Source organism: Sinocyclocheilus grahami, unplaced genomic scaffold (genome assembly GCF_001515645.1).
Source record: "Sinocyclocheilus grahami isolate Dianchi unplaced genomic scaffold, SAMN03320097.WGS_v1.1 scaffold339.1, whole genome shotgun sequence".
In the NCBI taxonomy this organism is placed as follows: Eukaryota; Metazoa; Chordata; class Actinopteri; order Cypriniformes; family Cyprinidae; genus Sinocyclocheilus; species Sinocyclocheilus grahami.
Genome location: NW_015505518.1, coordinates 553,279 through 568,481, shown reverse-complemented (window position 1 = coordinate 568,481; position 15,203 = coordinate 553,279). Strand labels below are relative to the sequence as shown.

Here is a 15,203-nt window from a genome sequence, read left to right as displayed (position 1 = left end):
CATTAAACGGAGTAAAAGTTCAAGATTAAATGTCAAACCAACTTTATTTTCATGAAAACATTAAAATACAGTGACCCTCCAAGTAGTCTTTTACAAAGTCCAGATATAAAACCTGCCAGCGGCTAAGGCCCACTGCCTAGTTTTCTCTATAAAACAATCCTTCCTTTCAAAATAATAAATTACAAAAATATACACAACAAAAGCTGGAATATGTACCACACAGAAGCAGTTGTGTCTTTGCAAACATGGTAAAGATCAGTGGAGAGGGTAGAGCATTACTAATAATGCTGTTGTATTCCTTCTTATGTCAAGCTCAATCAAAGCTATAGTTATTTTCAGTGCATTTTTTACTGCTGGTTTGTGTCTATACCGTAGCTTTCCCTGTATGGTATTTGTATGTCAAGTTATAAAACATTAGTTAAGCCAAAATACAGTGATAGTCAAAATCTACCTGGAATCCCAGTGTTCCCTGATTATAATGTAAAGTGGTTCCTTTGATATATTCTTTAAAAAAAGTTGTTTTTAAATAAATGCTCCTACCTTTACAGTGTCAAACACAGTACTATATAGTCTCTAAACTACTTCACAGCAATGGACAAATAGGAAGTACACCAGTACAGTACAAATAAAATTAAAATGGTAATCTCTCTTCATAATTCAGTAAACAGACTTTATCATTGTCCCTTTAAAATAACATGTACCATCACATATGACAAAACAGATAATAGGGGCTCCAATAATCAAATTGTGTTTTAACATTTCACTGGGCCAAGATCAATCAATTCATTCAGTCAAGATATGTGACAAACAAAACTCCTCACCAGACTCACAAACATCAATATAACATTGGCTTTATTATCATAATAAGTATAAGTTAAATTTGGGTGAACATAATAGGCCTACTCATGATGTGACCCATTGAATTCCATTTTCATTTTTGTAATTCTTTCTGTGTTCCAATAATTCAGAACTTTTTTCTTTTTTTTTTTGGAGGAAGGGAAATATACAGAGACTGAACAATGCAGAGAACTTAAAAATAAAAAAAATAAAAAACTTTTTCCATTCATACTAGACAGGACTAACCAATTTCTCTAACCAAGGTAGGGACAGTAAACATTTGGGAGATTGTGACAGTGTATGAGAGTGCTTATTTAGCAAAGAGTCCTTCCAGCCCAACGTGGGAGTCAATCTCAGGCACAGCAAACCAGAAAACGTCATTTAAACAGCATGAGTGCAGTTATGAGAGCTGCTCCTTGTTCCTCAAATAGATACTAATCATATAGTTCGGACAGGTAAGGGAGGCACAGTGTTCAGAAGGTTCACAGTAAAGTGGATCATTTGATGTAGCTGCACAGTTTTTCCTGTGTCATTAAAAATATAATTAAAAATCCCTGTAACACATTAATCTAGAATAGCAAAGTTTCTGGTGCCAGCTATTTTTCAAATGTTACAGCAGTGCATATACTTGAGGAGGGGGGAAATTACTTTGTACGTCACGTGTCAAGCTTCTTTATGATAAGGATTATAAAAAAAGGTCTTCAAACCAAACCAGTTTAAAATTTTAGATAGCTGTGCATGCTTTTAAAAATTGTAATATTGTCTGTTTTACAGTTATCACAATTACTCAATGAATTAAACATTTCATTTGGAACAACTACAGTTGTCGAATCAGCAAATTTACTTCAAAATACTCTACTTAACTCTGTAGTTAATCCTGCAAATCTTGTGTCAAACAGTAGAATGCACAAGCAATGGGCTGTTCAATAACAGCGTTTTGTGCTAATAAATTGCACATGAGCCAAATTAAACCAGTTTGTTTTTTGTAATCAGCATAGTGCAAGAAAAAAAATGCCTGCTTGATCTGACTTGTAAACCTGCATGTTTCAATTTATCTCAAGTCTTTATCTTTTTTTACAGATCTTTTGCTCAGAGAAGTCAGAGAAAGGAGCCCATTTTGTTTTAATACGCTGCAGTCATTGAGTTGGCATCTTGCCTCCATTGTGGGTAGAGAGCTCAACAATGACTAAGAGATAAATGTATGTAGTTCAAGCCAGCAAGACATTAAACCTTAAGGAAATGGCCTTTTGACATGATGGCAGGTCAGATATGGCTGACCAATTTGGCATAAAAGTATGGACTATAGCGTTCCATTGATTTTGGATGGGTGGGGAGTGGAAATGAATGGTCGCAGCACAAGAATAACTCTCAGGATGAAGAAAAATCAAAGAATGAGATGGTGGTAGTCCAGCACACTGTTCTGCAGTATAAGTTTCAGGTTCACACAATTTTCTACTCCAACACTTGCTGAAGTACTGCAGAAGAAAAATGGATGAACCAGTCATATCCATGACTACATCTCGAAGTAAGATTTTTTCAAAAGATTGCTAGATTATCTAATGCTACAACAGGCGCTTCCCTACTGGTGGACCTTAATCTTAAGTCTTTTGAGCCCAAAAGTTCATATTTGGCAGGCATTTCATTCAACTTTTCTCAGTGATGTGTCTCCAGCTCTACAACGGTCCACTCACCCTGAGCAGAGCTTCCTGGAGCCTCAGGTGAGAAGCTGCTCACAGACGTCACAATGGCTGAAGGGGGTGTCAGAGGTGGCAACAAGTTGGGCCACAGGCTGCTTTCGAGGGGGCTGAGTGTCCCACCTGCTCCTCCGGGTAGCAGAAGAAGGGGCGAGTAACCATCACCTGCAAGCAGTAATGTCTGATTGATGAGCTGCTGGACAATGTCCACCTTCTTGCCCCAGTCAAACTCCAGAGGTGGAGGCCGTTCAGGAGATCCCAAGGGAGAAGGACCGTCTTGGTCTGCTGCAGGGTCTGTCTCCTGGAGTTCTCTCTGTGGACCCTGAATAATAGACTTTAGGGAAGGTGTTGTGCATTGTGAAAAAAGTTTAGCAGAGTCATTTTCTTCAGTGCATCTTTGCAAGTCTTCTCCAGGGCACACATTAAAGGAGCTTCTATCTTTTACTTCCCCAACCTCTCCTTGTCCCTCGTCCTTTTCGTCTTCTGAGTCACTCGTTTCCACAGTTTCATAGATGGTGGTGAGACCTGATGAAGGAGAGAGGTCAACTGGTGTATGGACCTTGTGTTTTTGCTGCTGTTGTTGTTCAAGTTCTTGTTGCCACTGCATGATCTGCTGTCGCTGCTTCAGTTCTTGCTCTTGCTGCTTAAGTTGCAACTCAAGTAAATTTCTCCTCTGTTCTTCCTCCTGCTGCTCTCTCTCATTCTTTGCTTGCTCCTCCTCTTTTTCGTCTTCTCGATTACGTTTCTCCTGCCGTTGCTGGATCTCATGAAGGTGCTGTTGGTGTTGCTCTAGACATCGGAGCTGTGTGTTTGACACCACATTTGGTGTTCTGGGAGGGAGGTCAGTGGGAAGCCGTGGTGGTTGGGTCACATAGGGAGCACGTGGCCAGAGACGAAGTTTGGATGACATTGTCATTTGGATGGAAAGCAAGTCATTTGGTTGTGGTGGAAAGTGGGAGTTTCTTTCTGTGAATGAAGCAAAGGGTCCAATACATGTTAAAAAGGAGAGTTAAACAGAATGCAATAAAACAATAAATGTCAAAAACTGCAGAATGTGGTGAAGCAGAAAAAAGCATTGTGGGAAACAAAAGTCAGATATACAATTAAATGATTTAGTGCAGAAAGGAATGAACAACAAATAATTTCGCACCTTGGTGACATTCTCTCAAAAATATTTTGTGAAGATATTGGTGCAATAAAATTGGCTACACCCTGTATATGCAGTAACCTCTAACTATTGTGAAGAGCAAATAAAAACAAGGAAATAAAAGCAGATGAGGTAAACAATCTCCCTTAATGTGACAAGCTGAGCACATGCAAAAGCGAGCGCTCACCATGCATAGTACAATACAGCATAAAGCAAACAGGTTTTTTCTTTTTTAACCATGAGAAAACATGACCCATCAATAGACCCATGCATACAATATAAAACATGCTTTACACATAAGCCACCCCAGTGTACAGCATATTTCTTTGGTGAGGTGAGCATGCTTAAACAGGAAAAATGACAGAAAAGTGCATTGTGCAAAGCAAGTCCAGTTTTGGGGATTAAGAACCACCCAGCATTGGGATTTATTGAAGTCCAATTAGTCCAGGTAAATGTGTCAAGTCAGGTCCTTTCAAATAGCTTCAGCTCAACTTGTTAATAATCAGAGTGATTAAAGCAGCTGCACCCAGTTAGTCCCAAAGTGCAAGGTGTGCAAAGTCTACTCCAGAAGCAACGGTATACAAAGATGGAGAACGAAAAAAGGAGGTGGCGGACTTAAAGCACCTTGAGAGAGGGTGAGATCCAGGAGGTTGATGGGGCCAGATCTTGCTTTTCCTCCTCCGGATGGTAGGTGGGTTCAAAAGGGAAGGAGGAATACAAGCAGAAGGAACATACTGGCATAGAAAGAAGAAAAAAAAACTCTCCTTCTGCTGCAAGTATCCAGATTTCTTTACAAAATTAACTTACAGAAGGTTCAACATGTATTTGTATGCAAGTGTATACATGCAAGTTTACAATTTAGTATTAGTAACTGACTTATAATGCCACAACAAACGTAGGACCAAGTGGTTTAAGTAAAGGTGAATAAAATATTCCATTAATTTTGACTTAAAAGTGCTCTGGAACTTTAACAAAATAAAGCTACCTTGAATTAGTGTCTGAGCCTTAAGTAGATTTTGTTTTACATTGTTTCTTAATATTAAATACTTAATAGTAACCTCAAATGAATATACCATTTAAATCTCCATTGTTATTTGACTACTTCAATGTTTCCATCACCCTATTTTAATGAGCATTTTGAAGTATCGCATGAGAATCGAGTGATGGAAACACCAAATTTCAAATAAAAATCCCTTAATTCGCAAAAAAGTTTTTACGCTCGCTTGAGGTGGTTTTTGACTTGTGCGAAAAAGGGTTGATGGGAAATGCATTTTGAGATTAAATTCCTCCAAGTGCATCAAAAAAAGTAATGACTTTGCGCTATGGGACGGCAAAACCTGACTAACCAACAATTAAATGATTTAGTGCAGAAAGGAATGAACAACAAATAATTTCGCACCTTGGTGACATTCTCTCAAAAATATTTTGTGAAGATATTGGTGCAATAAAATTGGCTACACCCTGTATATGCAGTAACCTCTAACTATTGTGAAGAGCAAATAAAAACAAGGAAATAAAAGCAGATGAGGTAAACAATCTCCCTTAATGTGACAAGCTGAGCACATGCAAAAGCGAGCGCTCACCATGCATAGTACAATACAGCATAAAGCAAACAGGTTTTTTCTTTTTTAACCATGAGAAAACATGACCCATCAATAGACCCATGCATACAATATAAAACATGCTTTACACATAAGCCACCCCAGTGTACAGCATATTTCTTTGGTGAGGTGAGCATGCTTAAACAGGAAAAATGACAGAAAAGTGCATTGTGCAAAGCAAGTCCAGTTTTGGGGATTAAGAACCACCCAGCATTGGGATTTATTGAAGTCCAATTAGTCCAGGTAAATGTGTCAAGTCAGGTCCTTTCAAATAGCTTCAGCTCAACTTGTTAATAATCAGAGTGATTAAAGCAGCTGCACCCAGTTAGTCCCAAAGTGCAAGGTGTGCAAAGTCTACTCCAGAAGCAACGGTATACAAAGATGGAGAACGAAAAAAGGAGGTGGCGGACTTAAAGCACCTTGAGAGAGGGTGAGATCCAGGAGGTTGATGGGGCCAGATCTTGCTTTTCCTCCTCCGGATGGTAGGTGGGTTCAAAAGGGAAGGAGGAATACAAGCAGAAGGAACATACTGGCATAGAAAGAAGAAAAAAAAACTCTCCTTCTGCTGCAAGTATCCAGATTTCTTTACAAAATTAACTTACAGAAGGTTCAACATGTATTTGTATGCAAGTGTATACATGCAAGTTTACAATTTAGTATTAGTAACTGACTTATAATGCCACAACAAACGTAGGACCAAGTGGTTTAAGTAAAGGTGAATAAAATATTCCATTAATTTTGACTTAAAAGTGCTCTGGAACTTTAACAAAATAAAGCTACCTTGAATTAGTGTCTGAGCCTTAAGTAGATTTTGTTTTACATTGTTTCTTAATATTAAATACTTAATAGTAACCTCAAATGAATATACCATTTAAATCTCCATTGTTATTTGACTACTTCAATGTTTCCATCACCCTATTTTAATGAGCATTTTGAAGTATCGCATGAGAATCGAGTGATGGAAACACCAAATTTCAAATAAAAATCCCTTAATTCGCAAAAAAGTTTTTACGCTCGCTTGAGGTGGTTTTTGACTTGTGCGAAAAAGGGTTGATGGGAAATGCATTTTGAGATTAAATTCCTCCAAGTGCATCAAAAAAAGTAATGACTTTGCGCTATGGGACGGCAAAACCTGACTAACCAGCGGACCGATCTCATTCCACAGCATCTGAAATGTTATGGTCATTCAGAAATGCACGAGCAAAGTCTGTCAATGTATGTATGTATAATTGCCTCCCAGAAATGTCTTACATGACTGCATTCCCAAACAGCAGCATCCAACTCCGAAAGCAATGACCGCATTCATTGTTTCGTCTGCTCGCTCTGAGGCACAAGTAATTTATTGTATATGGAAATTATTATATTCTCCTACTTTTCTCAGTGATTTAAAGTGCCAGTTTATCAGGAAGTGACGATTTTGTTCTCTTTGACTTGTTGGATGGAAACGATGCTTGTTCGCAAATGTTTTATGCGATTATTCCAGTTTTGTGCAGAAGTTAAATTCGCAACTTTGGATGGAAACCCGGCTGATGTGACCAATTTGCAACAGCCCATAGTGATTGATGAATAGTGGGCATTAAAACAAGTGCAAATTACCTTGAAACCCAAACATCAAGAAACATACAGAGAAAACAGAAATCATGTTAAATATCTAACCTTTATTTAACACTAAGACATTAAGTACTCCAAATAAACAGGACATAAAAAAGTAAGGGGTTAGCAAACCCTAAAGTGCAGAAGAGAGAAACGTGAGGACAAGATATGGCAATGATGGAAAAGGGATGAAAGACTGGTATTTAGTTAATATAGACAACAGAATACAAAAAGCAATGAATATGCATTTGTTCAGTAAAAAAAAAAAAAAATTAGTAAATACACACAAAATGTGTGTCCATTACATTGTTCATTTTTCTTCAGTGGTTACTTTTTTGCCAATTTGCAGACTCCACAAACAAATAATTTCATGCCAGTTCAGACCAACACCCATTATTACATTTATAAAGAATAGTTGAGAAAAAGAGTCACCTTTAGTGTAAATGGTAGTAGCTATTGCACATACAGGTTCTAAGCCATATACTTACAAACGTAATTTTAATAGCTGTATCATATCATGAAAGTGGCAATGTTGAATGAGTGTTTTCCTAACTGAATAAAAACACATCATCAGCAGGGAAACCCTTATATAGAGATGACATCAACAAGGTACACTGGAAGGTGGATTTTTAAAGTGCACTCTATACGTTACCTGCCAGGGGACTATCAGTTTTTTCACATATAGTGGAGTAGTAGGGATGCTGAGTGTCAAGATCTTGTTCCTCTTCCAGGTGCTGTGGGGATGAAGGATTAATCAAGCCAGACTCTAAGGGAACAGCTCCCGGTACTGAATCAGGCTCAGGCAGCTCACTGGACTCTCCACACAGCATGTACTGCTGCTCTGGGTGAGACTGGAACTCTCCATGTTGGCTTTTAATGGGGTCAATCTTTTCCCCAGATGCAGTAGCAGGTATCAGGGTCAACTCTTTAAGAAGAGATGGATCCTTGGCCTCATCTGGGAGCTGCTCTTCATTTTCTAGAGAAAAGATGCCAGGACTCTTGCTGCAACTCTCGGCAGATGATTGGGCATTGGAGTTAGAGGTCATGTAGTCAAATCCATAGGAAGCAGCAGAAGTGGCAGACGGAGGGGTCTCACTACCACCACCACCACCACCTTCATTCTCCCCACCCATTTCTTCACATTCCTCTAGAGCAGACAAATTGTGGCCCACAGGTGCTGTTCCATAGGCATTCCCAGTGCCAAATAGCTCAGCTTGAGGGTCACTGATCTGCATTTCACCTTCTGTGCCACTTTCCTCATCCTCAGTAGCTGATGAAGGAGATGATGGAGCAGTTGCTGAACCACCCAGTACATCATCAGCTGGCAGAGTTTCAGGTTCTTCTTCTTCATCAGCACATTCAAGGTGGATGCCTAGATCCTGCATGATGTCTGGCAAGACAGTGGGAACAGGGTGTAGTGGTTTGGGCTGGAGCTCCACTTTAGAATGAGTCTCAGTCCCCGAAAAGTTGTTGTCTTTCACCTCTTCTAGTATATTTTTGTCCCTGTTACTGTCAGATGCTAGGTCAGGGTCACTGGAAGTCTCAGACTGGAACTTGCAGGTTTGAGAGGGTGTCAAACCTGGTTTGGGGCTAATATTACCCTCTGCAGCAGATATTGGGGCTTGTTGAGGTGTGCAAGGTGGAGGCTCCAAACGGTTTGATGGAGAGCCCCTTTCAGAGCTAACATCAAATCTTGTTTGAGCAGGTGTCTGTGTTGGGGTTTCTGGGTCTACTTGCCAACATTCAGAGGAAGGACTTGAAAGAAGTGTAGAGGCAGGATGTGGTGGCTGGGCCAAGGCATCAGCAAAGCAACTAGGCTGGTTCCACTGGTTTGCAAGAGGGGCAGAAGGAACCATGGGTGGAGGCTGGCTTCGGTTCAAGTTGTCTAATCTATAGTCTTCGGTCAAGTCATCTTCATCTGCATTCCCATAACTTTCAAGCCCACTCTCAGTAATGCCCTCGCTTGCCATCTCTACATCTTCATCCTCTTCATCATCCTCGTTGTCATGATGCTGCCTATGAGAGGCCTCTGCTCTTTCCGACCCAACCTCCATGTCACAGATTCGATCATCATCATCGTCGTCATCATCTTCATTAGTAAGAATATCAGAAACCTTCTCAAAGTCAGGGGACCCAACCGATGCACCTTCACCATCAGCTCCTTTAAGGCTTGCATCCCCTAGATCATCCATGCTCTCCGTGCCCTCCAGAACGCCTGGAGCACTTAGCTCTGATGCTCCCTGCTGGCTGCAACTCACATCCTCAGAGTCAAGCTCAGAGAGCAAGGCCCCTGCACGCCAAATGGACCCAGCAAGCCCAGCTGACCCAGGACGAGACTCTTCAGTAGGCTGGGTGCCACTCATTTCTGACAAAGACACTTGTTGACTGCCTTCCCTCTCTTCTTCTTCCACATCTTCATAACAGTCACTGTTAATCTGTTCAGCTTTTTCAGCCACCTCTACACCAGTGGACACTATGGTAGCAGCAGAGTTATCAAACTGTGAAGCAGTTAAGGTTTCCTGCTCAGTTGCTTCCTGTGCAACTGGTGCCACAACCGCAATAAGCTTTTCATCATCTTTTCCAGACACCTGCTCATCAGATTCCTGCTCAACTACAGTCAATGTCGGACAAGCCACTTCAACAGAATAAGCTTCTAGTAAGGCCTCTTGAGCCTCTGGCTCCGTGTTAGATATATCCAGCACACATTGGGAGCTGACATTAGTGACCTGCACATCTACCTTTTCCTGAACATCTAAAGATGATGTTGGAACATCCAGAGAGCTCTCTACAGTTGGAGTAGCTTCAGGCTCTGAAACAAACTCTTCCCTGGCTATGGCTGCAGCTGTTGCTACAGCAACAGTAGCTACTGCAGTTGTCGAAAGTTGTACAGACTCTGCTGCAGGTTCTTTATCATCAGGTTTTCTTGCAGGTTCTTTATCATCAGGCTTAACTTTGACAAGTGGCAAAACAGACTGTGTCGGTTTAGGTGGCTGAAGCTTCACACCGACTAAGCTACCTGCTTGTTTGTGACCGGGAGATGCTGCAATGTTCTTGCCTGATGCTGACCGTGAAGGATTGTTTCGTGGACCCGGAGGCACCTTACGTGTTGGTACACTTTTTTTGTCATCTGGTTTGGGTTGAGGTGCTTTGATGCTAGTTGGAGGTCGTTTGGTAGCGGCAACTGGTTTTGGAGCCTCTGAATTTGAAGACTTGCTGGCAGCAGGACGGGATATTGTTGAGGCAACTGTTTTTTTCGCAGGTGCTGTAGCGTTTGTTTTTCCAACATCTATAAAGGACAAATAGATATTGATAACATTACGGAATGAACAAAAAATTAAGCAGTACTTTTCCTTAAATAATGTAGGTACAAACATATTCCGATGAATGGTACACCACCTTTCCGAGCAGCTGATGCTGTAACCAGGGGTTTAACAGGCTGTTGTGTAGCAGTGCGGCTTGTTCTAGGAACAGCAGAAGACAACGTTGTTGTACCGGTTATGGTTCTTCCTGTAGCTGAAGTAGCAGCTGGTTGTGGGGCAGAAATTCCAGTTGCCCTAAGAGAAAAAAAATTGTGAGCAGCTTAGAAAAACAGTGAAACCTCTTTGCCATTTTATTTCAGATTTCTGCACACTGATTTACACATTCAAATGAGAACGTGTCAAGCTGCAGTTATTGGTTTAATTAGAATGCCTTCCAAGATATTGTTTTTTGACAGAACATGCACAAAATAGGTTCTTATCAAACCAGCTTCCTGTCTTGGGTAGTCTGCATGCGTACCATAAAGCAATTTCAAGCAGCACCAGAAAACCAATCCACTGGGACCATTCATCAACTAATGCATCTACATCCAATTTCTCTAACCGGAGAGAAAATGACTTGGGTAGGGAGGAAACAGGAAAAGGAGGGGAGTAGGGAGTGATGAAGGGAGTAGGAGTGGGGATGGGTAAAATGTTTTGCAAGCGACCACATTAGGGAGAAATGAAAGATGATAATCCATTTCCTTCAGTCAAGCCTACACACCCTTAATGCAGTTGCTTCCTAGATCCCCCTTTCATGTTTTCATAGGGGAGAATTAGTGATGAGAAGATCACTTGCATCATCTCACACGCCTTGGTTACTTGCAATTTAATAGATGCTTTTAGTCTTGCAGCTTTGCAGTTCACAAATTGCCTTTAACGACATGACAGTCATATTTGCCTGAACCTAACACTCTAATAGGATCTGATAAAGTTCTCGCTTACAGCCTGCTTTATTTGGACAAGGGCACAACAGGGTATGCATCACAGTAACAAAGAACTCTATTGAAAATGCTATGGTCACAGTTCAGTGCCACTGTATACCCATGCACCTTGATGCTGTGTTAAAAGCTAACCTAAATAACAGGCTACTACTAATAAGACCTGATAGCAATAAGACAAAGTAATATAAAAGGAAAACAGGAAAATATCACCTACACTTAATAGAATTAAACAGTCAAACACCGTGGAATGCCACTGGAACTGATTGAAGTCTGCTTAAATGTCATGACCTTTGCAGTTTGCATTAAGGTGTAGGTATACTTCTTTTTCCATGTTCCGTTCAGTCTGGCACTGCCATTTCCACACAGCTTTCGAAGTATACCCAATATCAATAATTAAGTTTTAATTAAGTAAATGGCCATTAGGATGAAGGTACTGTTCCGGATTAAACAAGTGTCACTCAGCAGAGCCTTGGGCAGTGAATTTCCCTTATATTCCAGTTATAAACTCCAAATACAAGGGCAATTTGATTTGGTTAGCACAGCACTTATCCAAGTCCCATGAAACTACAAACTGAGTGAGCAAGATGGTTGGTGTAGTAAGAGTTGCAGACAAAGAACCCTGCCCAATAACCCTCTTCTCCCTTACAATGTTAGACACAAACTGGCAAAAAGTCTTCTCCTAGGAATGCCTAAAACATCTAGCCACTAGCCAGCACACATACACATATATTGTATCATAAGGAGACTTTGATGGAGCAAGTTTACATTTCCCACAGTGGGCGTGTGATTGTGTTTCTGCAGTGCAAACATTTAATTTGTAGCTACATTGAGAATATATAAAGAAAACCCATCTAAACGGACAGATCAAATGAGTGCTCACACACTATTCACAACCCATTGTTCTTTGAGTTACAGACATTTCAATAAAAGTGAGTCTAAACAGCCTTTATCCACATAACTACATAGAATTAAGCTCATAATTAAACCGTAATAATCAAATAAGACCAGTCATATCCACATTGATTGACTGCATTTACAATACTTACAACTGAAGAGCTTGGATATGAAAGTAATCAACTTGTTAATTTAAATTTTTTATTTTCTTTAAAGCTGATCATCATTGAGAAAACGTTATATATTTTAATTTTTAATATAATAATAATAATAATAATATATTAATCTAAAACTTACCATAGCATTTTACCAAATTTACCATAAATGGTTTCACTGCATACACATTTTTTTTCTTCATAAACAAAGAATAAACAGTATTGTTAAAAAGCTGGGGAAGGAACTCACATTTGTAAAGAGATGGGGAAAGAAATAAAACTGATCAAGAAAACAGAATGAAATGACTAAAATCTCTAAAAACAAAGTAAAACTGCTAAGTAAAATATATGAAAGGAACAAACAAGAGACTGAAGACAACAAAGACATAATTGGTAAATGTAGCCAACTTGGGTCATAAAAGCCATTTAACTCAAGTGAAGATACCAATTATCATTCCAAGAGAGTAGCATCAACAAAAATAGCTCTGTTGAGCCTATACTCTGGCGAAGCCTGATCTAAGCAGTCTTTCAGGGAGTCTGACACACAAAGGGACAGAAACTTGAGCCAATAACCACCAGACAAACCAGAGACCATTCACTGCAAAAAGCATGCCATCATTGATATTTGTATGGGCAAATCCACTAAATGGTTTGCAGAACACAAAGCACTTCCCAGATGTGACTTCATCCAAATCTGCCTTATTGATGCAAAGCCACATCAAAAGTTGTGCAATCGTGCACTTCCCAGCATTCCAAATTTCCATTCAAATACAATCAAATTTCCAAGCTCAGACTACCATCTAAATCTCCAAAAGCTGCTTTACCTGTTAGTTTTGGGAGCTGCAGTGGTTTTGGCTATGGCTGAAGTGCTGGGTTTGGCAGCAGGGGCAGCAGCTGGCCTTGGAGCAGGAGCTGAGGAAATGAAATTGAAATAAATCTTGTTCTAAAGTCAAAACTGACTGGGATTGCTCAAGAAAATATTGGTAAAATATAATGCAAAGTCATGATGAAAAGAACTATAATTAAATAAAATTAGAGAGCATTAAGTTATAAAATAAGCATAGCATAGCAACTAAGTCCAACAACTGCATCTTCATCTCTGCAGCATTATGCCTATCAGAGGCACCAAAGCTCAATTAAAATGATGTCGATGGAAAGTACAAACCAAGAAGTTTCCACAGAGATGCTGACCTCAGGCATCCAAAGGCTTAGGTTTTTACAAAAACTTTGCTTTTCTAGGGCTCATTATACTCATGGCCAAAGAGAACATAAATTGCCATGGCTATGATTTTGATAAAGACAAGACTAACCGACAATAAGATTGATGACCATTATTATATTATTTTTCCAGCTCCCAAACAACCAAATTATGGGTTGAGAAGTTTAAGATGAAAATATAAGAGGTCAAAAACATTCCAACAGGAACAATCTTCCTTTTACACAAATGGAAAGAACACAACACCCACTGGCACAGACATTTGCATATCAATTGAAATAAATCTTGTTCTAAAGTCAAAACTGACTGGGATTGCTCAAGAAAATATTGGTAAAATATAATGCAAAGTCATGATGAAAAGAACTATAATTAAATAAAATTACATTTCTATTTTACATAATGATGCCCTGCACCACACCAGGTTTGTGTTGTATCTGGCACATGAGAATAAATGGAACATTTTCTAGTGATGCTTAGTTATTGGTACATGCCCAAATCCAATCTTAGAAGTACCAGAACTAAACTCACTGTAAGTGACCTCGTAAACCCATACATGCCAGGTCATCTTACCTGTGGTTTTGGGTTTGGTTGTAGCACTAGTGGCAGCTGTGGCAGGTCTCTTACTCAGGCTGGTGGCTGTGCTGGCAGCCAGTCCTGTCTTTGTTCCACTGGCTACGGCGGTTGTCATTGATCTGCTAGTTCCAACAGTTGCTGCTTTAGGTTGGGCCCTTGAAGTTGCAATGGCAGTAGAAGAACCAACGGGTTTCTTACTTGGACCAGAAGGTCCAACGTTAGTGGTGGGTTTCTTCTTGTCTGCTGCAGCAGTGCTAACTGGAATGGGTTTCTTGGTTGTGGTACTCGATGCGGTCTTTGTGAGGCCATTAGCCACACGGCTTTGGGTTGCTTTGGGTCGTGCGCCAGGTCCAGTGGTAGCTGGACCTGCAGCAATCTTGGCTTTGACTGGGCCTTTGGATTTGTTTTTAGCATCTACTGCTTTCTCAGAAGCTTCCTTTACAGTTGGAGGAGCCGCTTGCTCATTTTGGGGTGCATCAGGTTGTGAGGGTGATGGTGTAGTGCCATTTTGAGATGCCCCGTCATTCCCGGTTGGTTCGGTTATGGATTCTGTTCCATCGGCTTCCATTGGTTCAGATGGCGCTGTGGCCGCCCCATCAGGTTTCATTGCCAATATTACCCGATGATCTGTTGCTGCTTGATAAGCTCGCTGGATTCAGTGCTGTTCATACACTGAACCCAGGGATAACTCAATAACTGCCCTGCAAGAAAACAGGAAAGACAATTAAATGCTATCTGCAGTGACTTTTTTTGGCTCTACACACCTGAAGCAACTTGATTTTTACTAAGTTGGAGTGCAACAGTTGCTTCTCATACAAAGACATAAATACAATCAGTTTGGCAGAGAAATGCTGTGTGTAACAGAATTAAAGAATTTTAAGTAACCATGTAACTGAAAGAGAGAGGGTTTAAAAGTAAAACAATTCATTGCAAGAGGAAGCAGCATTTTTTTTTTTTTTTTTAAAAGGGAACCATTCCGATGAAGGGCAACTTGGGAAAAACAGGAAATAAAAGAACCAAAATCCAAAAATATCAAGTCGAGAGGCCTGTTGCACAAAGCTGGTTTCAGTTTTTACCCAGGTAAGTTCACGTTTAGTTTAAGCAAACTGAAATCCTGAGAAATCCTTCTGTGAGATGTGGCTTCTTACACTGAATAAGGCACGCAACATATTTCATAGTATTCCAAAAAGTGATAAAGGCTCGATTAGCATTGCATTATTATATTCTTTATTATAATAAAAATTATAAGACGA

General features: G+C 40.1%; 1 protein-coding gene across 3 annotated transcripts in view; it reads right to left on the bottom strand.

Annotated features, from left to right (window-relative positions):
- Nucleotides 1-82: 82 nt before the first annotated feature.
- prr36a (proline rich 36a) overlaps nt 83-15,203 on the bottom strand; it is a 30,988-nt gene continuing 15,867 nt past the window's right edge. For 2 of the 3 annotated variants that reach the window (XM_016295715.1, XM_016295716.1), the window contains exons 4-6: nt 10,269-10,426; nt 7,525-10,158; nt 83-3,497 (exon numbers count right to left, since the gene is read on the bottom strand). In XM_016295715.1, coding sequence (XP_016151201.1) covers nt 2,491-3,497; nt 7,525-10,158; nt 10,269-10,426 — 3,799 coding nt within the window. In that variant the 3' untranslated portion in view covers nt 83-2,490. Of the gene's footprint in view, nt 3,498-7,524; nt 10,159-10,268; nt 10,427-12,985; nt 13,074-13,947; nt 14,651-15,203 lie in introns of those variants that run through there. The other variant, XM_016295714.1, reaches the window with a different exon arrangement.